This window comes from Talpa europaea (genome assembly GCF_964194135.1).
Source record: "Talpa europaea genome assembly, chromosome: 12".
Taxonomy (NCBI): Eukaryota; Metazoa; Chordata; class Mammalia; order Eulipotyphla; family Talpidae; genus Talpa; species Talpa europaea.
In genome coordinates, this window is record NC_140079.1 from 60,226,501 (window position 1) to 60,253,372 (window position 26,872).

Sequence of the window (26,872 nt, forward strand, 5' to 3'; positions counted from 1 at the left end):
CTCAATTTCATTGTATTCCTTAGGAGTCTATGATATTTAACAATCTGAAATATAAACTTATTAGGCATAGGTTGCATTTTCTTTTCATTGTAAGCATTTTTCCCCCTACATTGAGTATTAAGTACTTGCCAATCAGATTTGTCATTGTGTCTCAAAATAACTTTTGAGAACAGGAGGAGCAAACTTCCTCTATAAAAAAAGGAGCCATTGTTGTAACAAAAGGATGGATTTCAAAATAGAACCTGAAAAACAGTTTAAACTCTTGTTAAAATATTTGGCTTATTCTTCAAAATTTACTCATAAATTTTTTGTACTAGATGGAGTTATCCTTATGATTTAGAAAAAGAGTTTTAATTAAGAAGGAAATACCAGTTTTTTCAAAGAAAACGTATATTTTGGAAATACACATTTAATTTGAAAGCAGTTAACAAGATAATAGGTCACCTCTAATGCCCAGTGTATTCCAAAATCTTGCAGATTTGACTATGTCCTTACATGGCCTTGATGTTTATTTTAGACTACTTCCACATCGTGATGGCATATTTACTTACTTGGCAATATAGTATATGTAATATTTAGCAGCATGATAGTGTGAAAAATGAAAAAATACCCTTGCTATTTTGCTATAATGGATATTTTTCTTGCATGTTCCTCAGTGCCTTCAAAGAGGATACTTTTGAGTCTGATCTTTTCATCTTACCACCTTTTTAATTGCTAATGTCCTCATTAGTCTAGGATATTTATGTGCAGAGCATGCTTTGCTAAGGAGAATAGAAACCTAGAAATTCAAAATTATGTGCAAAAAACTAGAGGCTGTCATTCACTTTTTATTTTTTATTTTTAATTAATTTATTTTTTTATAGAGGCATGTTTTATTTATTTGTTTGTTTGTTTGTTTTGTTTATACATGCACTGGGTACAATCAGAAGCGCGGGAGGGTGAGAGAATTCACCAGAGTCAGAGCAGGGAGCAGAGCAGGCAGAAGGACCGAAGTACACTGCTGAGGGGAGCAGCGAGCGGCAGGAGAGGTCTGCGTGCCATGTGGGACCCTCCTCCGGTGGCTGGGGAGCAGCCGGGGATCGAACTGGCATTGCAGAGGCCGCGGGCAGCTTCGCAACCCAGCGCTCAACTGCTGCGCCACCGGGGAGGCCCTGTCATTCACTTTTTAAAGTGTTCCCCTTCAACCTCAGATCAGCAGTCTCTCAAATGGTTTTATGCTAATTACTTTTTTGCCTTATAAATTTGGCATTTGATTGGGTGTAGAAATGTTCTCATATTTTGTCCCTGTGAACACTGGGAAAGTAAGATCTAAGTAAGTGCTTAAAATAAAGCATTTTCCTCAACTCAGGTTCATTCTTCAGGCTTTCCCCCCCCCTCTAAATGACAAGCCTCTCTATAGCTGTCCGTTTGTGTTAACATTTGTTCATTTGTATTTAACATTAACATATTAAGTTGCTTACATTAGTATGTTGTGTGTAATAATAGGGTTACAATTCAATCTATATATTTGGGAAGAACATGTTTTATAATCAGATAGAGCATTTTCACAGGATATTTTTGCTAGGAAAACCTTGGGCTTTCTCAAAAATATCAGGGTTCATTCTTTGCTGAGAATTATAACACTGAATAGTGTTATGTCTTCATTTATTTTTCTTGTTTTTAATTTCTTGCTTTTACCTGTGTTTTTTCAAGATAGTTAATGATTTTCTTTTCTCAGATATTGCCTTGCATGTTGGTTGCTATGGAAATGTTCCAGAGAAATGGAAAATTAAGTTAAGGTCAGGAATAATGAGTTAAATTCATCTCATGGGGCAGGGTGGGTGGGCTAGGAAGAAATCGAAATTTTCTTCATACAGACAATAATATTTTGTCTGATATAATATCTTTCTCAGGGCAACTTATACTTTACATTCACTTAAGATTTTAATTTCAGTTCAATAATTTATTACCCTTTTGGGTAAGTTAAATGTGCTGAAACTCAAGAGTTCTATATAATGGGCATAATAATGGCCCATAGAAGATATTTGATATATTTTTTTAAAGATTTATTTATGTATATAAGAACTGGGGTACAGGCCAGAGGTGCAGGGAGTGAGAGGATTCACCAGGGACAGAGTGGGGAGCAGAACAGGCAGACTGACTGAAATACACTGCTGAGGGGAGCAGTGGGTGAGACAGGAGAGGTCTGCTGCTCCATGTGGGTAGCTCCCTGGCTGGCCAGGGATGGAACTCTTGCTACAGAGGCTGCGGATAGCTTCACAGAGCTGTGCTTAACCCCTTGCACCACCAGGGAGGCTCATATTTGATATATTTTTTTTTATTTATTTATTTGTTTGTTTGTTTGTTCGTTTTGTTTATACATGCACTGGGTACAGTCAGAAGCGTGGGAGGGTGAGAGAATTCACCAGAGCCAGAGTGGGGAGCAGAGCAAGCAGAAGGACCAAAGTACACTGCTGAGGGGAGCAGCGGGCGGCAGGAGAGGTCTGCGCGCCATGTGGGACCCTCCTCCGGTGGCCGGGGAGCAGCTGGGGATCGAACCGGCACCGCAGAGGTCGCCGGCAGCTTCGCAACCCAGCGCTCAACCGCTGCGCCACCGGGGAGGCCCTCATATTTGATATATTTTAACTTCCATGTCTGTCCCTCTAAATGAGAGGCAGATAAAGTGATTCTGTAATAGAGAAAATGGTAATAAATTTTTAAGTTTTTAAAATGTCAGTTAATAATATATTCAAATGAAGGCCTCCCTGGTGGCTCAAGGGCTTAAGCACCACACTATGAAGCAATCCACAGCCTCTGCAGCATGAGTTCGATTTCCAGCTGGCCAGGGAGCAACCCACATGGTGCAGCAGACCCCTCCTGACTCGCTCTCTGCTCCCCTCAGCAGTGTACTTCGGTCAGTCTGCCTGTTCTGGTCCCCATTCTGTCTCTAGTGAATCCTCTCACTCCCCTGAACCTCTGGCCTGTACCCCAGCTCTTGTATGCATAAATAAATATAGCTTTAAAAAAATAATATATTCAAATGAAATCTTTAACTCAGTATAACTTAGCTATTTAATGGGACTATTACTGTGCTCAGAACAAATCTAAAGTGTTTTTATGTTTTTAATATATACACTTATATATATATTTATATATATTTATGATTTATTTCTTTATGCACACCAAGAGCTGGGGTACAGGCCAGAGATGCAGGGGAGTGAAAGGATTCACAGAGACAGAATGGGGAACAGAACAGGCAGACTGACTGAAATACACTGCTGAGGGGAGCAGTGGGCAAGATAGGAGAGGTCTGCTGCGCCATGTGGGTAGCTTCCTGGCTGGGGCTCCAACTCATTCTGCAGAGGCTGTGGATTGCTTCATAGTGTTGTGCTTAATCCCTTGCACCACCAGGGAGGTTCTTAACTGTAGACATTTAAATAAAAGAAGCATCAGAAAATACTTAGTCTGCTGCCTGACATATGGTTGGTTATCAGAAAACTAAGCTCACTTATTTATCTTGTCATCAAAATTTTGTCTATTATAGTTCATTGGTGGTTCTGTTAACCACAGTTTAACCTTGAGGCTCATCACACATAGTTACTTATTTCGTAGAAGCATGGATTTGAATTGAATAACTTACAAGTCAGTAACAAGACTTGAAGTTTGAGATCTGCAAATTAATCACTTAGCTGGTGCAATGAGTCAGTGATCTTTTTGTTTTCAGTTCATAGAAATAATTTTCTTATTCTAATAAGATCTTATTTCTTTGTTTAAAAATACAAGTTTCAAGAAAAGCCAAATGCTATTAATGATAAAAGTATAGGACTTTGGAAAACTGATGGGTTTTAACCAGAATTTAGAAATTGGGATAAATTAGAACATTAAATGTGAGATTTTGCATAGTAGTACCAGTCAATGACATGGAGGCATGTAACCAAATAAAATAATCTTTTAATTATATTCTATGAGCACTCTTCCTGGTATAAAACTATACATTATTGGGGGAAATTACAGATATTTTAAATTTTGGGTCTTCTTGAAGGTCTTGGACCTTGACTTTGATTACTCTTTTATTATCAAGTGTATTTTATTATCACTACCGGCAATAGTCACTAATTTTTGTAATTTACATAGAAATGTAGCCCTTATTTAAACTGATGAGAAAGTTATCCATTGCTTTAATCACTGAGCAGCAGAGTCACTCTTGGATTTTTTTGGAATAAAGAAATTCATCCTCTGTTTCTAATTAGGAAGATTCCAGTAGAATTACTCCTAATGAGCTAGATTTGGGCTGAAGCTCTAATATATATAACAATTTATCTGCAGGCTTTGAGCACACATGCTTTGAAAATGGAATTATTAAGGTTTTATTTATTTATTTAAGTTTGCTGACAAAACCTTGCTCAGAGGAAATTTAGAGAATCTTGATGTTTGTGTTTTAGTAATTTTATTTCATATGTGTTACCCTTGACTTAATGTTTCAGTAAATCATTTTCTATGTAGTTTAGATATATTTTGTAGTTGAAGAGATTGTAAACAATTGTGTTTGAGAAACTTGGAGGATTTGGAAATAAGAATTTGGAGAAAGATGTTTAAAGAATGAAGAAATAGAAATTCTTCTTGGGTCTAATAACTATAATCCAAAGACATTTCTCCAAAAATCCTATACTTCTAAGATATAAACAGTGTAAAGCCTCCCTGGTGGCGTAAGGGGCTAAGAATCGTACTATGAAGCAATCCACAGCCTTTGCAGCACAAGTTTGATCCCTGGCAGGCCAGGGAGAAAACCATATGGCGAGGCAGACCTCTCCTGTCTCGTCCACTGCTCCCCTCAGCAGTGTATTTCAGTCAGTCTGCTTGTTCTATTCCCCACTCTGTCTCTGTTGGATCCTCTCACCCCCCACATCTCTGGCCTGTACCTCAGCTCTTGTATGCATAAATAAATAAATCTTTTTTAAAAAAGAAAAGCTTTGCTTTATGATTTTGCAATTTATGAAATAGAATTATAGAGTGGCTTATGTTCATAGAGAAGTTATAAAAAGGGTTTTTAATGAATTTTGGAAAAAAACATTAAGTGTTGATAATTTGGCTCTCCAAATGTGTAAAAATAAGGTCATTTTATTTTTTTTTAAGATTTATTTATTTATTCAAGCACTGGGTACAGTCAGAAGCATGGGAGGGTGAGAGAATTCACCAGAGCCAGGGTGGGGAACAGAACAGGCAGACCGACGAAATACTCTACTGAGGGGAGCAGTGTGCGTGGCAGGAGAGGTCTGCGCGCCATGTGGGACCCTCGCTGGTGGCCAGGGATCAGAACTGCACTGCAGAGGCTGTGGGCAGCTTCGCAGCCCAGCGTTCAACTGCTGCGCCACCAGGGGAGGCCCAGATGGTCATTTTAATAAGAAAGTTTTGCATGATTTTATAGTAATATATCTTAGAAATAGCCTAAATTATGTTCTAAATATACTTGTTTTTCTCATTTTCATTCTTTCAAATATTTGCATTTATATAAGTAATTCATGATTATAAACATCTTGTCAGTTGCCCAGCAATATAATTGTGCTTTTCTCTGTACATAGAACCTACACATACATGTCACCCATTATTCCTCCTATGATTTTCGTTCAGCCTTCATTTTTCAAATCTTACCAGAAATATCACTTGCACTGGGAAGCAATATTCTACACACTCCTACCCCAATTTGGTTAGATTTTTTTCATTAAATGTGCTTATATCATCCTGTCTTCATCTTCTTATTTACCATAACTTGCAGTCACATATTGTTTGTAGCTAATGAAGGAATCAATGTACGCTATATGTATACATGAAATGACTTTTTTTATCCCCAGTGCTGGGCAAAGTGAAGATTAATAAAGCTTTTGTTTTTTTTTTTTTTGGGAGGGGGGGCAAGTAATTGTTTAATTTTTCCTGGGAATGGAAAAGAGTTACTCGGTATAATTTCTAAGAAAAAAATGTTTAATGAAGAAAGAAAAGAGTTGTAAACAACAGCATCTAGAATATTTCCTAATTTTATATGATAATGTATATACTTGTGTACCAACCGATAAAGAAATGAAAAGTAATAACAATGGTTTATCTGTGGAAGATGGGTGGGAGGGAGATATTTCACTGTAATCACTAAAATAATTTTTTTGACCCACATAAATATTTCTTTAATAAAAGTTAATCTGTTATAGAGCAACCCCGATATTAAACGGGTTTCTGGCTGTGGGTCCTCACCCGCGCGCTTTAAAGGGACTTATGAATACTACAGACACACACAAAAGGGTTAATAAAAGGTTTATTTACAAGAGAAAAGGAAATAAGGAAAATATACAACTCAGGGAGAAAATAGGGAAATAAAGTCTTTAATGCGTCCTACCCGATCGACTACCTGGAAACCCAAAGTCACTCTCAGAGCTGGCCCGATGCTGCGAGCTGGCGGAGAGCCAAAAATGGAGAGCCCCCCCAAAGCCCACGTGTCTGCCTTTTGTATCCACCTGGCTGCTTAACCCCACCCTCAGGTCCCAGCCACCTTCCCTTTGGTGGTGATGGGATTTGGAGTTCCCAGTGTCTTTGGCTTTGACCTGGGGTGGGGGTGGAGTCCACAAAGCCTATATGGAATTTGCTTTGGGACATTCTTTTCCCCCTAACAAATCTATTGAGATTGTGGTATAAACACAGAGGAAACATGTTCATATAAGTTGTTGTTTCTGGTCTATATTCTTATATTTTCAACAGCTATTTAATATGTATGGGTCAGTTACTCTTACCTACTCTTTCCTTCTTTCTCCCTAAACAAATCTTTCCAAGTCTAATAGAAGTCATAAGTCTTATATATTATTGTGTATATACAATTTTGCATGTTATTTCCAACTTTGGTTTTAATATACAAAGATATTTTCAGAATCTTTCAGAGCTTTGGTGATTTCAGCTTTGGTGATTACCTTTATGTAAGGTAATCTAGTGGAAGTGCTAAAAACTGGGAGTTAGGAAACTTGCTTTCTAACCCTAGTCTTGCCATTTTTAAACTGCATGATTTGGAGTAAAACTATTTTACTCATTTTTGGTCTCTCCTAGTCAAATTGGTATAGCAGAAAGTGCTTAGAAATAGGATTTAGTGTCAACTACTGACTTGAAGAAGTCACTTAACTACCTATATGACCTTGGGCAAGTTCTCTGAATGTTGTTTTATTTCTCTGTAAAAAGAAGGAAACTGATTCCAACTTCTTTGAATTGTAAAGGTTAAATGAAAAGAGGTGTTTTGAAGAAGTTTAATAATAGCACATGTTACAGATATGGCCATAAATGTTCGTCATCTCATCTTGAAAAATTAGACTAGAACTAATTGATCTTTAAGGGGTCTTTTTGCCAATGAAGTTTAATGATTTAATTTCTCGTTAAAATGCTCAGAAAATGTGTTACAGCATCAATCTGAAATCATATAGATGAACAGTAAGGTGTTTTTAAGTCTGTAAAATTGACTTAAAACTAGATTTTATTCTGAATGTAAAAGGAAACCATTTCAGAGTTTATTTGGAATGATGAGAAAAGGAGACTCAAGATAAAGCCCTGATTACTCCAGCATTTAGGAGTTTAAGGGATTGAAAACATAGCCAGTGACTTGAGAAGGATGGCAGGAATGTGGCTCATTGGCATTTTCAAGGGAGTAGTTTATCTGTTTCAAATCTTGTTGAGAAGACAAGTAAGATTAGAACAAATGACCTGATAATTAGCTTTGGCAACAGAAGAGCAGAATTTCTATGAAATCAGTAGTTGTTAGGGAATCAAGCTCTGTGACATTGGTTTATGAATGAAATTGCAAGTAGTTTTCCCTTTATATTAAACCTTTATTCTGTGGGTTAAGAGTTTAGATTTTTGAGCCAGAATAGCTAGTCAACTTTTTAGCTTACTTAACTTCTGTAAACCTCCACTCTTCCTATTTTTTTAACTAGGATAACAGTAGTTAACTTTTGTGCTTTTTGGTTTGTATAGTTTGTAATGATTAAAGGGAATAAAGTGCTTTGTTTTATCTTAATGATTAGTTAATGGATTTTAAGTTCTCTGTAACCCATACTAATAAAACGGTGGGAAAATTAAGTCTACTTTGCAGATATTAGCATAGAGTCAGATTCTTTGTAGGCATTTATATAAATTGCCATGTGCTATAGAAAAGTTCACATGGATGATGCTTTACCAACTTAAATAGCTTCAGTAAATATTTTCTGACTGATATTCAGTTCTCACTTTGAATGCTCAGTCAACCTTTTTGTTCTTTATTTTGGAGCATTCCACAACCCCATGCACGATTAGAGTATGTAACTCTTGAATTGCATAACTGGAATAGTACCAGATGATCTCACTTTACTAAATAGTAGTAATTTAATTTAAATATACTTGTAGTTACTCATAATTTATTTGCAGATGCATTTTTGTTAAAAGTATGATCAAAACATTGTAGAAATCAAAATGTGGTATGGGCAATTATTATTGTAAGGACCATTTGAGTACACATGGAGATGACTTTAATTTTAGATCCTAAATATAAAATTAACTTGATAACTATCTCCTGGGTCATTAGTTGTTTGTTTTTTAATTGTCTGTTTATGTAGTAGTATACTTTACCAAAAAAAAAACAAAACAAAACCAAAATTGACATTATTCAGAATGTAGTTATTATAACCAGTATTTCACTGCTTCCCCAGCATTTCAAATAGTGGCACAGAGTAGTACTTACTGTGTTTTTTTGAATGAATGGATAATTTTTTTAGCACACTAACGAAGCTGTTCTTTATCAATAATGAGTTTCATCTTTCTAAATAATCTCACTTTAGCATAATCAAGCCTTTAATAACTTCTAATACTTTGTTACCTTACTGCTGTTTATTGATTCTCATTTTTTAAAACTATTTAGAGGACAAGTGGAAAATACAGTTTAAGATATGTGCTAGAAGTTTCAGGTTGAGTTTCATGTGTAAAGAAAATTTGTTAGATATAGGTATTTAAATTTTTTGTGATTTGTCTTTTATCCTCGACCAAAATAGAGGGTAGACTGAAATTTGACTATGCCTGGATTTAAGTTAACTATAATTAGCCTATCCTTAAATTGGAGATTTAAAAAATCTTTCAAAGTAGCAATTTTGACTGTTCTAACACAGCATACCACAGCAACAGTATAGGCCATACCTGGGACTTAAAAGTATCTCCCAGTAAATAAAACACTTAAGAATATCTAAAACTCTTAAAAATAAACCTTTTTAAAAAGACCCACAGGGCTTCCCTGGTGGCCCAGGGGTTAGTCTCAGCACTATCAAGCTATCGCCAGCCCCTGTGGCCTGAGTTTGATCCCCAGCCAGGGAGCTATCCCATATGGCACAGCAGACCTCTCCTGTCTTGCCTGCTTGCTCCCTTAGCAATGTATTTCAGTAGATTCACTTATTCTGCACCCCACTCTGTCTCTGGCAAATCCTCTCAACCCCTGCATCTCTGGTCTACATCTCAATTCTTGAATGCATAAATAAAAATAAATCTTGAAAAAAAAAATGAGAGACCCATAGTCTCCGTTTTCTCATTAACCACACTGAATTTGATAATAAAGTATTTTAAGGTAGTTTTATGCTAATCCACTTTTAAATCTTTACTCTGAGGTATGACATACAGGAGAATTTACATACCGTACATAAAGAACTTGATGTATTTTCACAGTTGAGCAGATCCATGTAACTAGTATAGAGAGAAGAAAGATTTTTATTAGCCCCCTTAATAACTTTTTAAATAGAAAATAGTCACAGACTTAAATAAACCTTAGAGACTTATGTCTTGACTCTAAGGGATGCACTCATTTTTTTTTTTTCTTTTTCTTTTTCAGGTTATATTTCACACTATGTGCTGACTGTATCTACAGAACATATTTAAAAAAAAAAAAACTTTTTCAAAGATTTTGATTCCAGTGGAATCTTTGCTTTAGATTTGTGTGTGTGTGTGTGTGTGTGTGTTAGTGAATTGTAACTCCAGAAGCAATGCCTGTACAAGCTCCACAATGGACGGATTTCCTCTCCTGCCCAATTTGCACTCAGACTTTCGACGAAACAATTCGAAAGCCCATCAGTTTGGGTTGTGGCCATACTGTCTGCAAAATGTGCCTGAATAAACTTCACCGCAAGGCTTGCCCATTTGACCAGACCACTATCAATACAGACATAGAGCTCCTCCCTGTGAACTCAGCATTGCTGCAGCTGGTGGGTGCTCAGGTAAGATGGGTGACTTGTTATACTTTTTAATTTTTCTTTGTGTATTATCCTTCTGAAATAAACCCTTTGAATTAAAAGTGAGTAACATTGCCTTCTTTTAAATAATAAAGTTTAGTGCTGTGCCAGTCCTTTAATTTAGTATTTAAAAACTTTATTGTGGTAATGCTGTGTTTCTCAGTTACAGTACATTAATATAATTTAATGAGCAGTCAGACTTTCTCAACAACCTTAGTTGTTGAGATCACTAGAGAATCTCAGAGGTAAGTTATAACCTTTTAATGACTGCATGATATTAAGAGCCTCTTAATATCAAAAAATTCATAAAACCATTGCATTTTACTCAAGAAAAAAACTACTTCAGGTGATTTTACTTCGTAAACACTAACCAAAATAAATGATGACGAAGATGACAAAAATTATAGACACCACTTTGGAGAACTGTTTATTTAGAGCTGGAGCAAATACTTGCAGGTACCTAAATATAAAAGTTAATCTGCTAATTATAAAGGTAATATTTTGAAAGCTTTATCCCAGTGTTCTCAATTAGAGTCAGTACTGTCTTCAGAAGACTTCACAAAGCTAAGGGAGGCACTTAAATATTCTCACAAAATTAATTTGTTTAGTGTGAGTCTAAAGGACCATAGTTTTATCAGAAATACTTTTCTGAAAAAATATAGTGGAACTTTGGAATCTGACCCTACTACTATTTTTCATATCTTAAACTAAAACAACAAATGTTTATAAACGTTGAGGACAGGACATTTTAATAATGCATAATAGCCACTATTTTTTTTAAAGATTTATTTATTCATACAAGAGCCGGGGAACAGGCCAAAGATGTGGTGGGGGGCGGGGATGAGAGGATTCACCAGAGACCGAGTGGGGAGCAGAACAGGAAGACTGACCGAAATATGCTGCTGAGGGGAGCAGCGGGCGAGTCAGGAGAGGTCTACTGTGCCATGTGGGTTGCTCCCCGGCTGGGGATCTAACTCATGCTGCAGAGGCTACAGATTGCCTCACAGTGCGGCTCTCAACCCCTTGCGCCACCAGGAAGGCCCAATAGCCTGTAAAGATTTTAACTGTAAAGATTTCCATTAAAAAAACTGGTTGTACTAATAAATAATTAAGCAAAGTTGCAGGATGCAATATTAGCATGTAAAAACCAGTTACATTTCTGTATACTAACAATGCAAAAGAAAATTAAGAAAACAGTTACACTTATAGTAGCATCAACAAGAATAAAATACTTAGGAATAAATTTAGTGATAGAATTGAAAGACTTGTGCACTAAAAACTACAAAACATTGCTGAAAGAAGTTAAAGGAGTAAATAAATGGAATGATATCACCTGTTTATGCATTGGCAGACTTAATATATAGATGCCAATACTGCCCAAAGAAATCTATAGATTTAGTGTAAGCTCTGTCAAAATCTCAGTGGTGCTCTTCCCCCCCCCCCCGAAACAGAGAAAAAAAAAAAATCCTGAAATTCAAATGGAATTATAAAAGACCCCAAATAGCCAAAACAATCTTGAAAAAGAACAAAGTGGGAGATTCATACTTCTTGATTTTGAAATCTCAAACATACAGTAATCTAGACAGTGCAGGGCTAGCATAAAAACATTTAAATCAATGGGATAGAATAGAGTCCAGAAATAAAGATATAGATATATATATATAGCTAAATATGCTTTGACATATCACATATATGTGCATGACACATGTGTATGACATATGCATATATGTATCCATATGTATGTGTGTGTCAGATGTGCATATATTTGACATATATGTGCTTTGATATATACACATATATATACACATACATATATATGCATTGTCAAATTATTTTTGACAGGGTTGACAAGACCATTCAGTAGGGAAAAGAGAGTCTTTCCAATAAATAGTGCTGGGGAAACTGAATATCCACATGAAGGAGAATGAGTTTGGACCCCTACCACATACCAATACAAAAATTAATTCGTAGGGCCTCCCCGGTGGCGCAGCGGTTGAGCACTGGGTTGCGAAGCTACCTGCGGCCTCTGCGGCGCCGGTTCGATCCCCGGCTGCTCCCCGGCCACCGGAGGAGGGTCCCACATGGTGTGCAGACCTCTCCTGCCGCCCGCTGCTCCCCTCAGCAGTGTACTTCGGTCCTTCTGCCTGCTCTGCTCCCTGCTCTGGCTCTGGTGAATTCTCTCACCCTCCTGCGCTTCTGACTGTACCCAGTGCATGTATAAACCAAACAAACAAATAATAAATAAATAAATAAGACATGCCTCTAGAAAATTAAAAAAATAAAAATAATAAAAAAAAATAAAAAACAAAAATTAATTCGTAAAAGAACTAAAGATAAATGTAAAAGCTAAAACTGTTAGAAGAAAATATTTGTAAATCGTCATGACCTTGTCATAGGCAGTATTTTTTTATATGACACAGGAAGTACATGGAACAAAAGATAAATTGAACTAAGTCAAAATTTAACATTTTGCTTCAAATAGCATCATCTTGAGAGTGAAGGAACCTATAGAATGGGAGAAAATAAAGTAAATCATATTTGATTTAGAAAAATAAATAAAACTTGTGTCTGGAATAGTGAAGAGCTCTTATAATTCAATAATAAAGAATATTATTAGAACAGATACTTCACCAAGGAAGATAATACAGATGGCAAATGAGTAAGTAAAAAATTTCTCCACATCCTTTGACATGAAAGAATTGCAATTCAAAACAGTAAGACACCACATGCACCAATTAGAATTAACTAAAATCCAAAACACTGAAAAACACCAAATGCTGGCGAGAATATAGAACACCAGAAACATTCATTTATTGCTGGTGGGAATGTACTTTGGAAGTTACTGTATGATTCCATGATTTTTGGTTTTTATATAAAATGAACAAATAGGCAAATACATAGAGCCGGAAAATAGATGAGTGTTTTCCAAGGGCTGCTGGGGGGTTAGGAGGAAACCTGGAAGTGGGTGGCAGTTAAAATTCAAGGTTCTTTGGAGGTAATGAAAATTCTTCAAAAATTGTGTTGGTTGCCCAGCTATAAATATACTATAAAGTACTGATTTGTATATCTTGAAGTGGTTAATTATATGATATGCAAATTATATCTCAAAGCTGATACAGAAACAAAAATATGCTATAAATTGTGTTTGTATAGACAAGGTGTTTTGAAAGAACTCAGAAATTTAGTGAGTTTTGATGGAACCAGGCTTACTTAAGAGTAGCAGAGCATAAAGTATACAATAAGATATTTGTTTAATAAATTAGTAAGCACTCAAATAGATCTTTTGACCTGTAGGTCCCTGAGCAGCAGCCCATTACTTTGTGTAGTGGGGTTGAAGACACAAAGCATTATGAGGAAGCCAAGAAATGTGTAGAAGAATTAGCATTGTATCTGAAACCACTCAGCAGTGCTAGAGGTAAATCTGATGCAATTATTCATGCTAAGAAAGTGTTTTATTAAAGCTGCTATTATTACCATTAAAATGGTGGGCTATAAATGAAAGTTTAATGAAAGACATTTGTTATAAAACTAAACCTATTGGTACTAATTTAGAGATTATGTGATGTTGGAAACATTTGAATGTATTACACAGGTAAATGCAAATACAATAGTTGTTTCAAAAGGGTACTCCATCATTTAACAACCCTGAATTGTATTCCTTCTATTCACTTTATTGTGTGCTACTGAGGATGTAATAAAATTGAAAGTTATTGCATTTGTTATTTCACTGGGAAGTTAATAAGATTAACCATAATAAAATAACCTTACAGAACTGTTATGACCTCAGTATTTGGGTTTTAAGCTAATTGTTAATGCTGTCTGGTCTTTTTTCCCCCCTCTGTATTCCTCCATGATTAAAATGAATAATGGTACATTTAATACCATCAGTGTTAAATTTACATGAGATAACAGCTTTCTTATACTTTCAAAAATGCAAACAGTGTTCTACTCATGTAATATTATTGTTTAAATATTATAGCCAAACCTGGACTATTCTCATATCCATAAGTCAATCAGCCCATCAGAAGGAAGTGCTTCTGTTCTGTAAAATGCATTGTAACCTTGAAATGACCTTTTACTGTCTTAAAGGAGTGGGTCTGAATAGCACCACTCAGAGTGTTCTGAGTCGCCCAATGCAGAGGAAGCTGGTGACTCTGGTCCACTGTCAACTAGTGGAAGAAGAAGGCAGGATTCGTGCCATGAGGGCCGCTCGATCTTTGGGCGAACGAACAGTCACAGAGCTCATTCTCCAACACCAGAATCCTCAGCAACTCTCTTCCAATCTTTGGGCAGCAGTCAGGGCTAGGGGTTGCCAGTTCCTTGGACCAGGTATGTAATTAAAGTTTGATATTTACTGGTGATTCTAAAAGTATGATGTGCAGGAACTTAACAAGTAATGTACAAGGGCTAGTTCTTTGCAATATTCTGTTATTACCAGGTACTATCCCATTTGACAATCATGACTTGGGCAATACGTTGTGTTTTTCAGAGTATTTAAAACTTTTAATGCCAAACATACAATTTTGTAGAAGTATTGTATTAGTTTTTTTAATCTGCTTTCTTAAAATATATAGAATACAGTACAGAATTTGTCCCAAACAATTAAGATGTGTAACTGTAAATATTTGTTATTGTGTAGTCTTCTGATTAAGTGGTACCTGCAAGATTGTAATGAATGGATTTTTGGGGTACTATCTGGATCTATCTTTGTATAAATTTATCATTTTTAATTATGGAAATTCTGGTTTACAACACTGTATGTGATTAAGTGGTATAGGGTCTTACCTCTTAAAATGTAACTACACCACTTAATCATCTATTATAATCCTTGGGGCACCCTCTCCACTTCTCACCCTCCCTTTCTGGTAACCTCAGTTCTGAAATCAGATTTCAAGGGTTGTATGGGCTTAGTTTTTCTGTTCCCTTGTTTTGCTTCTTAATAGTCCACATATGAATAAAATTATTTGTCTTTTTCCTCCTGATTTATTATACCTAGTATAACCCCTCCATTTTAAATAGATTTATCTCTCTGCAAGTGATAACTTTTTGTTTTGTCCAACTTTTTCTTAGCAATGCAGGAGGAAGCTTTAAAGCTGGTTCTGCTGGCGTTAGAAGATGGTTCTGCTTTGTCAAGAAAAGTATTGGTTCTCTTTGTGGTGCAAAGGTTGGAGCCACGGTTTCCTCAAGCCTCTAAAACTAGCATTGGGCATGTTGTCCAGCTCCTTTATAGAGCCTCCTGCTTCAAGGTATAAACCTTTGTCAGATTTCAACTTAAAAGGAAACATCGTCCATTCCCAAACTTGAATAGTAAAAACTTCGAATTTACTAAAATTGTCTTTATTTTTTCAGAAGATTTCAGCTTTTTTCTTTTAAAGTTGATGGTACCTATCATACTTAAATCCTGTTGTTTTGAATTTTGTTTGTTATTGAACAATGTATCAATAGATCAGACCGAGGCTTATAGATTTTTGTATTCCAAGAAACAAATAAGCTGTGTCAGTTTCCAGTCAAGACCATGAGCAGAACTGGTGTGAAGAGAGTCATTGAAGCAAAAATGAATTTTATTTGGCTATTTGCTTCAGGTAAAATTCCATATATACAGTACTAGAGCTCCTTTTGCCATTTCAGTTTGAGTATATATAGTAATGCTGAACATAGTCTTTTGTATCCCAAATTAAATCAGTAATACTTCAAACATTGGTGCCCACTATAGCTCATATAATGTCAGAACTTCTTGCTTCTGGCAGCATGTAACAAGACAATACAGACAAAGGCAACATGTCTCTAAAAACTCGTTATTCAGGGCCTCGCTGGTGGCACAAAGGGTTAAGGCGCAACCTATGAAGCTGTCTGCAGCCACTGCAACATTAGTTCAATCCCTGGCCAGGGAGCTACCCACATGGCACAGCAGACCTCTCCTGCCTCACCCTCTACTCCCCTCGGCAGTGTATTTCAATCAGTCTGCCTGTTCTGTTCCCTATTCTGTCTCTGGTGAATCCTTCTACCCCCCATACCTCTGGCCTGTACTCCAGTTCTTGTATGCATAAATACATAACTCGTTTTTTAAAAATTAAAAATAAAAAACTTGTTATTCATCCACATAAGAAAATTCTTTCCTGAGATCACCATATTCTGTCACCAGTGACTCAAACTAAAAAAATCCCACATTAACTATTATTCTAGTATATTATTTTCTGAGAAAGGATAAAATTGTTCACAAAAACAGAAAATTCTACATTTATTTTAAAAAATTTAAATAAAATGACTATATAATGCTGTTTCTTTCTAGAGTTAGATTATATACTAAAAGTGGGGTGTAGACTATAGAAAAGTATCCACTTACCTCTTTTTCTTTAGGATACCTCTGGAACTGTCAGAACCTTTAGTCATAATAACTTCAGTTGCTCTAGATTTTTCCTAAATATCTTCAATTTTTTTTAATGATTTTTTTTTAAGATTTATTTTTAATTTATACAATAGCTGGGGTACATGCCAGAGGCACAGGAGGGTGAGAGGAAACAGAGTGTGGGGAGCAGAACAGGCAGACAGATCGAAAGCACTGCTGATGGGAGCAGCGGGCACGACAGGAGAGGTCTGCCACACCATGTGGGACACTCCCTGGCCCGCCGGGAATCGAACCCACACTGCAGAGGCTATGGACAGCTTCACAATACTGTGCTCAACCCGCTGCGCCACCGGGGAGGCCTTGAAATGATTATAATAGCACTGGAGTACATTTCAGAATGCCCATCTGTCTGCTTCAATTTGTTTTCCATCAACAAATACCATATAGGAAGCTTAAAAAACAAAGAAAAATCCAACCTGTGAAGAATAATAGGGGCTAAAAAAACTCCAAAATACTCACAAAATGAACCTCTTTTGATGCTCATTAAATTCATTAATAGTTCTTTTAAAAATTGGAAATTTTTAAAGTAAATTATATTTTACTTGGGTGATGATTATTTCTCTTTATTTCATTAGCCACCCATTTTGTTCTTTTGATGGTGATTTGTATTACAGTTTCATATATGACAAGATACTTGTGTCATCAGAAAAAAAGTCCATATTCAAACTTAATTTACTATAGTAGAGTGTCGAATGTCTATCAGTATCCATTTCATCATCTTCAGGGAATTCAAATCAGACTACATTTCCATACTTACTTTCAGGTTTATCTGTCAATTTATCTGTGTTCTGGCTTTTTTTTTTTTTTTTTTTAAGTATCTCTCTTATTTTCATTTGAAAAGTCTTTTCAAGCTGTAGAGTAGATATTTCTGGTTATTCTTAGGCCATTAGAGATCCAGGACTTTAGACATTGCATCCATTGGAAATCCTTCATTGTTTTTAGTTAAAGACAACATCAAGAGTCAAGTCTAGGGAGCCGGTATATCATATAAAAAGTATATACCACATTTTAATGAGGGCTAGCCTATATTGAGGGGTTATTTTCATACATAAACTCTTTGGATTTGCCTTTGCTTAGGGGCAAAATACATTTAGTTTTTGGTGTTTTAGCTATTTGGTCTTTCAGTGGACCTACCTAGAGTCATTATCTGAATAAAAGGCTAACCAGACATAATATGTCCAAAATATAGTAAGAGGTTATAGGTAATCCTGGTCTGGAATTATTTTACTTTGCTATGTTGAGTCTTTGGCCTAATTCCAGCTAAAATGTGACTTATTGCAGGTAATAATTAAAATACCAACCTCAACAAATTTAGAGAATAAAATGAGTTAATGCAGTAATATAACTGTTAATAAGGTAACAACATTGACCTGCATATACTAAGTGATCAATTAGTATTATTATCATCTTTACGATTATTGTAGTCCAGCATCTCAAAAGCCATACTTTTTTTTTTTTTTTTTTAAAGATTTATTTATTTATTTATACAAGCATTGGGTACAGTCAGAAGCTGGGGAGGGTGAGAGAATTCACCAGAGCCAGAGCGGGGAGCAGAGCAGGCAGAAGGACCGAAGTACACTGCTGAGGGGAGCAGCGGGTGGCAGGAGAGGTCTGTGCGCCATGTGGGACCCTCCTCTGGTGGCCGGGGAGCAGCCGGGGATTGAACCGATGCTGCAGAGGCTGCGGGCAGCTTCGCAACCCAGCGCTTAACCGCTGCGCCACCTGGGAGGCCCAAAAGCCATACTTTTTGATGGTGGCCCCAACCCACAAAATTCCATTGAAAATTAAGCCAACTACAAATCAGTAATCTTTAGAATCACACAAGCATATGAAACTCTTTCAGTTACAAGTACCAGCTAACTCAAAGCCAGGCAAGCCCAAGAGTAATACCACAGCTGTGGAGTAGAATATACAATGTTTTTCAGAATAATTGTACTTAATATTTTATTTTCAAAACTGCACCATACACATTAAACTGTGTGTCTTTGTTAATGTTTGGATTTCATTCCATCATGTGTTCATACATTTCTTTCTGTAAGACCTGGTCCAAAAAATTTTGAAATTCCTGAAGGGGAAAATTTGTACTGACAAAACAGTGTATTCCATTTTACTCTTAATATTGTTGCTAAAAGAAATGTTTTTGTTGTATTGAAGATTATCTGTATCTGGTCATATAAAATATAAAAATAAAATATAAAACCACCTTGTTTCTTGCCTAAACCATTATAAGATTGTGTGTGTGTGTCTTACTAGGTTACCAAACGTGATGAAGACTCTTCTTTGATGCAGCTGAAAGAAGAATTCCGAACCTATGAAGCACTGCGGCGAGAACATGACTCCCAGATAGTGCAGATTGCTATGGAAGCAGGCTTACGAATTGCACCAGACCAGTGGTCCTCATTGCTTTATGGAGACCAGTCTCACAAGTCTCATATGCAGTCCATCATTGATAAGGTAGACCCTTTTTTGTTCCTTCTTAGAATTGATCCTAGAAGTTTGATAATTCATTTATTTAACAAATATGTTTAAGTGAATATTGTATATTCTTGTAAGTTATATTCTCTGAGTGTCATATCAGGTTAATCAAATCATAATAACATATAATCATAATACCAGATAAAGATTTGATAAGTGTTATCATGCTTTATTCAGTGTACTCTCATTCTTTTGAAAGTCTCTATCTGCCTTTGTTCCTGTTCTTTTATTTTTCTCTGAGTTTTGATCAGTGTGTTAGTTAAACCCATTTCTAAATGCCTTTATTGTGTTCCTGAAGCATTCAGTAGTCTGGAAGATGTACGCATTGAGGTTTCTTATGATTCTTAGCCAGAATAATTTCATGTAGTAAGTTACCAACCATTCTAAGTTTGATCATATTTTTGGTAAACTTATTTCTACTTTATTTGTTGTTATGATGAAAACATCATTAGAGTACACGTGACTACAGGTCAGGTTCCATTTACTTCTGACTCTAAGAGCTATATATATTTAGTTCTCTTAAAACTAGAGTAATACTGTAATAAGACTTTATGGTCTTGTTACATTAAAAAGTCTTGCTATAGGCCTCCCCGGTGGCGCAGCAGTCGAGCGCTGGGTTGTGAAGCTGCCTGCGGCCTCTGCAGCGCCAGCTCGATTCCCGGCTGCTCCCCGGTCACCGGAGGAGAGTCCCACATGGCCGCAGACCTCTCCTGCCGCCCGCTGCTCCCCTCAGCAGTGTACTTCGGTCCTTCTGCCTGCTCTGCTCCCTGCTCTGGCTCTGGTGAATTCTCTCACCCTCCCATGCTTCTGACTGTACCCAGTGCTTGTATGTATGTATTATGTATGTATGTATGTATGTATGTATGCATGTATGTATAAATAAATAAATAAATAAATAAATCTTTTTTTTTTTTTTTTTTTTTTTTTAAGAAAAAAAAAAGTCTTGCTATATAGGGCTTCCCTCTGCAGTGCCGATTTGATCCCCGGCCGCTGGGTGAGGGTCCCACATGGCGCGCAGGCCTCTCCTGCCGCCCGCTGCTCCCCTCAGCAGTGTATTTCTTCGTCAGTCTGCCTGTTCTGTTCCCTGCTCTGGCTCTGGTGAATTCTCTCACCCTCCCGCGCTTCTGACTGTACCCGGGTTCTTGTATAAATAAATAAATAAATCTTTTTAAAAAGGGGGGGGGATAATATCTATTTTTTAAAAAAAAAGTCTTGCTGTATAAAAAGTCTTTAGTGCCATGTAAAATATATTATGTTCATTAATAGTATTTTAAATTTTTCTTTGTTTTACCTTATTTATAACCAGAGATGATTATCCATTAAACTATACCTTAGATTTCATTTGAGAAATAAGGTCAATATATAAGAGTAGGCCTAAATACATAATAATTAATACATAGATTTTATTATGTGCCTGATGGTTTTAAATAATTCAGTAATTTTCCCAACAACCCTGGCATTATTACTTTTATACAGAGATAGTGAAGCTAAGTACATTTCTTCAGTATCATATAGGTAATAAGTGAGCTGGGTTTGAGTTCAAGGCATTCAGACTCTAAAATCCATGTTCTTAACCATTCCACCTCTTTCCACATTATTTTTGGACTGCCCCTTTCCCCCCTTATTTGCTGTTCACAAATACAAAATTATTTGTGTGAGTAGTAGATTGACATCAAAAGAGAGTTGGGAAATGTGTTTGATAACTTCATTTTGCATAAATTTCACTACTATATATATTCCATCCTTCTCTAGAAGAGTTCCCTTTAACCTAATTTTTACCTGCAAGTCCTATAATTATGTAACTGTCTATAACTGAATAAAACCATAGTAATGATTTCTTAAAGGAGTAGCTTTCTTCCAATGAATAGAAACTTATCTTGCTTATATAAATATTCTACAAGAAGGTTTTTTTAGGGCCTCCCCTGGTGACTTCGCGGTTGAACGCTGGGCTGCGAAGCTGTCTGCAGCCTCTGCAGCACCGATTCAATCCCCAGCCGTTGGAGAGGGTCCCACATGGCGCTACAGACCTATCCTGCTGAGCCCGCTGCTCCCCTCAGCAGTGTCTTTCTTCGTCAGTCTGACTGTTCTGTTTCCCGCTCTGGCTCTGGTGAATTCTCTCACCCTCCCAGGCTTCTGACTACCCAGTGCTTGTATAAATAAATACATCTTTTTTTTTTTTTACAAAAAAAAAAAGATTTATTTATGCATACAAGAGCTGGGGTGTAGGCCAGAGGTGTGGTGGCAGGGGGAGTGAGAGGATTCACCAGAGACAGAGTGAGTAGTAGAACAGGCAGATTGACTGAAGTACACTGCTGAAGAGAGCAGCGGGCAAGACAGGAGAGGTCTGCTGTGCCATGTGGGTTAGCTGACTATAGAACTGAGGCTACCAGAGGGGAAGCGGGAGTGAGGAGAGCAAGGTGGGCAGGGAGCACAGTGGACTATGGTGGTCAGCTATGGGTGTCTTAGTGGTATGTGCAGTGTGGTAACAGCATCTGAGGGGGGAGAACCTATATTTCTAATACACCTCCAATGATGTAAACCAATACTAATTAAGAAAAAAACTAAAAGCATAAAAAGTAAAAAAAAAAAAAAGTCTCGCATTTAAAAGGTATAATGAATAAGAAAGGAAGTGGCTGTTAAGTGGTAGTTGAATTAAGTTCTTCAACATTTGAATGTTACTATTTATTTTTGTAAATCTATATAACCAGAATTTTAAAAAGTATTATTTGTATTTGTTTAATTATTTTCTTTGATAGTAACACCATTTTGTGATTGGAACAAATCCTAACCAAATGCTTCAGGAACATTTATAATGCCTTTGTTCCAGAAGATGCTTTGAAGATGATGAAGCCTGAATCTTTTGTGGGGGGGTGGGGGTTCACTTCTAGTCACAGACCATAAATCCTGTTGAGGGCTTAGAACTTCAAATCTTGGCTTTGGTAGTGAAAGGCTCAGTGAGTGAGTGAAAGATGAATAAAAGCATGTCAGCATTTAGTGATAATTGTGTTTTTTCTGTGTTTTTATAAATGTATGCTTTTTTTAAAGTTGCCTCTTATAGATTGACCTTTTGGGGAAGAAAAATTCTCATCTATATTAATAAACAGCATAGAAAACTAAAGGCTCTCTGTAAGCCCCCATAGTTCATCACTGTCATTTTCCTCCCCTCCCCCCTGTTAAAGGTCATGTGTATGAACAGCTTAGGGAATTCAGCACAATGATGTGTGTCATTAAACCTTAGGGTGGGTATACAACTAGTATACCCTAATTAGTTCCAAGAATCCCAAATCAGTATAGGATATTTTTGAACTGAGTGAACTCATGGAATTATTTATTCCATGTAACAGATGGATTCAGATTGAGTTTGTAAGATTATGGCCAGAGCGATCATCTTGTATCTAGAACCTGAACTCAAATTTTGTTTAAATAAGTTCATTTATTTTGTTGCTTTTGCTATTATATAATGTTTATCTGTAGACTATATTGCAAAGTTCAGTTATTTGGAAGGGCCTCCAGAACTAAGCTAACATAGTGTTAGACAAACAGATTGGAAAGAGAACTTCTAAATTGAGGGGTTGAAAAAGGTCCAACATTTGAGGACTGTGGCAGCAGAGGGAATAGACTGTACAATATACCAAACTGGATATTGAGAAATGCAGGATTCAGGTAGCAGGTAATTGAATCTGGCCAAAGTGTGATAGGTTTGAAATTAAATTTAATAAATTGCAAAAGTGATTGTGATTACCATTATTATATTTATTTATAATTGTATAATTATTGTATAATTGTATGTTTATTGTAAAGAGTCTTTATTTTTAAAGGATTATCCGGCATTTAGGAAAGTTAATATTTATGTTTTTTAAGTTGCAGACCCCAGCCTCTTTTGCACAAAGTGTTCAGGAATTAACAATTGCTCTCCAGCGGACTGGAGATCCAGCAAACTTGAACCGACTAAGACCCCATTTGGAGCTGTTAGCAAACATTGACCCTAGTCCAGGTAAACCCAAAGAACTTAATTACCCTTTGTGTGCCTCAGCACTGCTCAATGATTCTTTTAATTATGTTCTGTTACTGTCACCTAGAATTTTCCAGAGTAGTTATTCCAGATCTTTTCTATAGTATTTTAAATTTCTGGCTCCAATCTTGTCCATCTATCTCCTTATTACTTTAACTAATATTTATTTAAAACTTTTAACTGTGCTGCTTGTTTTGCCAGGAAAGTAGATTCTTTGTGTCTTTCATCACAAAATGATATATCTAGCAATGCCAGGCTTGCATCTTCACATAACAATAGTTGGCTGAAGTTGAATAGTAACCATAACTTTAGATGTGAAACATACTATCCAGATCATCCTCTTGTTCAGATTATTTTCTGTTCTCATCCCAACACTAAGATTCTAGTGGATTTGTTGTCTAACCCACTGAATTCCTTTTTGCTACATTCCCTGTCCCTGTGGTTATTTTACTTTGCAACCTTAGCTTTAAAAATATATATTCATTCTTTAAAATGTTTAGGTGAATAAGTTATCTGAAAGACTGTATGGAGCTTAGCTTGATTTCACATCAGTGCTAATCCTAACACCTTTATTGATTTAATGTTGGGAGAAATATTGAGTAGCATAATTTAAAATCTCTTTGTTTATTGTGTAGATGCTCCTCCTCCTACTTGGGAACAGCTAGAAAATGGGCTGGTTGCTGTGCGTACAGTGGTACATGGGCTGGTTGATTATATTCAGAATCATAGCAAAAAAGGAGCAGACCAACAGCAGGTAAAGAACAGTTTGAAACTTAGAAATAGGCTACTATGGATATTCTTATAAGTACAAAGTAAGCCAGCCAGATCATGGGAATTTTTTGAGAGTCTAATTATAGAAACTAAATTAACATAGTATGGCTAACAGATTATTGGAATTAGCCTAGTATTAATCTAGCCAACACTGAAATGAAATAATCCTTGTTGATCTAATGTGCTAGAGTCACATTTCACATTGGATATAACAGAATGATTCTGTGCTAAAAGGTATCTCATTTAAAAAAGATTATTTTCTTTGGTTATAATTGCATTTCAGTTTAACCATAGGTGTATATGTTTTAGTGCTAATGCTCTGTATATTTGTGATACTGTTTACATATTTATACTTTTCTGTGTTAGCATTTAAAAATTCTTCATTCATAATGTTATGGCAGTGGGTAAAATTTCCTGAAATTAAAAAAATTAAATATTATTAGGCAATAAAATAGAATAATATATGTTATGGCCAGAACTTTACATTTTATTCCCAATAATTTTGTTTTGCCTTTAGGATTTATGTTAGAGTCATTAAGTCTTATATTTTGTACTACTAAGTTTGAGAAATTAAAACGTGGTTATTTATCTGCCTCATAAATATTAACAATATATTTGTCAATATTCCTTTTATCCTTGAAAGACAGGAAATACAAAAAGTATCCTGCTAGGTAGAATAATGTAGATTTGATTTTCCTAATCATGCTAAGCACAGGGGAGAGCTTTGTTTTATGAAGAAATAAAAGAAAAGAGAAACTTATTTTTAACTCACTGTTCCATTAAATGTCATGAAGAAAATAACAAAAATAATTAAGACTAATAAGAGAAAATATATATTAAATTTTATTTAATGTGGTTTTGTGCTTGTTATCTCTTAACTACCAAATAGGTTGTCTTACCTTATCTCTCATGTTGTAAGTAGTACATTATAAGTAATAAATTTCATTTGTATCTTTAGAGCTATTTTAAGTTCTGATGTATTCTTCTCTGAGTCAAGAATTGGTTATCGAATATTCTTACTTTGTAGGGCCTATTGTAGATTTGTGATGTTAAACAAAGGAAAACATCATTACACATATAGCTATACTGAACATTGCTCAAAACAAATATTAGAACAGTTTAAACATTTGAAAGTCCTAAATGCCAACGGTTTGTTTGTTAAAAAACCTGGAGAGTAGATCATAGAACCCTCATGATATTTAATCAAGAATTTTTGGGGCAGGGTGGGAAGCAAACATTTAAAAATGAAAAATGATGTAAAAAATATATAAATAAAAAGAAAATTAGAAAAAGAATTTGTGTGATGCTATATGTTTGAGAATTAATGCCAACATCAGAAAAATCCATGACTACATTCTTTTTAGTTAATCTGTTTTTGGACTCTGAGACTTTAGATAAAATGAGTTCCATCATTTTTGCTGTATGTAATGTAGATAGGTATGTGAATTTATTTCATTTATTCATCTATACAATAAAGATCCTAAAATGGCTGCACAAAATTTACATGTGTGGTGTTTTTTTTTTAAGTGGCTAATATTTTCATCTGGTCTTAGCCTCCACAGCACAGTAAATATAAAACATACATGTGTCGAGATATGAAGCAGAGAGGAGGATGTCCTCGTGGAGCCAGCTGTACATTTGCACACTCACAGGAGGAACTGGAAAAGTAAGTGTGAAGATTTTAGATTTAGCCTATAACTTGTTAAAGAATAAGGGACATGTTGGGGGCTCACTACTCCCTGGTAGTGCAAGGGGTTAAATCAGCACTATGAAGCAATCCACAGCTACTGCTGCATGAGTTCAATCCCCAGCCAGGGAAGTGACCCATGTGGCGCAGTAGACCTCTCCTGACTCGCCTGCTGGTACCCTCAGCAGTGTATTTCAGTCAATCTGCCTGTTCTGCTTCCCATTCTGTCTCTGGTGAATCCTCTGACTCCCTGCACCTCTGGCTTATACCCCAGTTCTTGTATGCATAAATAAATAAATCTTAAAAAAGAATAAGGGAGAAGTATTGAGTAGAACAATTTGCCACCAATGAGATACACAAAAGGAAAAAAGATAAGTAAAAAGAAGCAAAATAAAAAATGCAGTAAGTGATTGTATTATCTTTATTATCTGCAATAAATGGTATGTTCTAGAAAACAATACTGAATTTTAAGAAAGAAAACTAGTTTCTTTCATTATATCATGCTTATAAATAGAAAATGATTTATGGTTGACTCAGTTTAGAAATGAGTTATTTTCACTATCTAAAAAGTTCTAATTCTAAGAATTTTCATCAATTTTAACTGATATTGACTAATTGAATAATGCATTTCCAATGGAAAAATTTGTCCACTTCTCTGTTTTAAGAAATTACTTAGTTAGACTCAGTTTCACAGATGTTTTCAAATTTCAAGGAGTAGGTAATTCTGATGATAAAGTTTGCAACACATACTAGAAAAAAAGAAAACAGGGCCTCCCCTGGTGGCGCAGGCGGTTGAACACCGTGCTGTGAAGCTGTCCGCAGCCTCTTCAGCACCAGTTCCATTCCGTCCGGCCGGCAAGGGTCCCATATGTTGAGGCAGACCTCTCCTGTCTCACCCCTGCTCCCCTCAGCAGTGTATTTCAGTCATTCTGCCTGTTCTGCTCCCTGCTCTGTCTCTGGTGAATCCTCTCGCCCTCCCACTCATCTGGCCTGTACCCTGGTTCTTGTATAAATAAATAAATAAATCTTTAAAAAAAGAGAATTAAAAAAAAGAAAACATCTTTTTTTTTAAAGCCAATACAACACTGACACTAAATTTGACAAAGATAGCAGAAATATCTCATATATTAATATTTTTTAAATCCAAAATTTTGGTATTTGTAAGTTTTTACTAGAATTGGTAAATTTTTCTTAGTGCACACTGGCTTTTTATTTTATTCTTAATTTTTTAATACTGGCTCACTGTTACTAAAGCATTTGAGGGGACATTAATGTCG

General features: G+C 36.0%; 1 protein-coding gene across 2 annotated transcripts in view; it reads left to right on the plus strand.

The window, feature by feature from the left end:
- Positions 1-9,998: 9,998 nt before the first annotated feature.
- The window catches only part of RC3H1 (ring finger and CCCH-type domains 1), a gene marked incomplete at both ends in the record, with an annotated part of 34,660 nt that continues 17,786 nt past the window's right edge, over positions 9,999-26,872 (plus strand). For both annotated transcript variants that reach the window (XM_084250853.1, XM_084250854.1), the window contains 8 exons: positions 9,999-10,229; positions 13,539-13,659; positions 14,334-14,573; positions 15,315-15,490; positions 18,904-19,104; positions 22,987-23,119; positions 23,773-23,891; positions 25,462-25,574. In XM_084250853.1, the coding sequence (XP_084106979.1) occupies positions 9,999-10,229; positions 13,539-13,659; positions 14,334-14,573; positions 15,315-15,490; positions 18,904-19,104; positions 22,987-23,119; positions 23,773-23,891; positions 25,462-25,574 (1,334 nt within the window). The remainder of the gene's footprint in view (positions 10,230-13,538; positions 13,660-14,333; positions 14,574-15,314; positions 15,491-18,903; positions 19,105-22,986; positions 23,120-23,772; positions 23,892-25,461; positions 25,575-26,872) is intronic.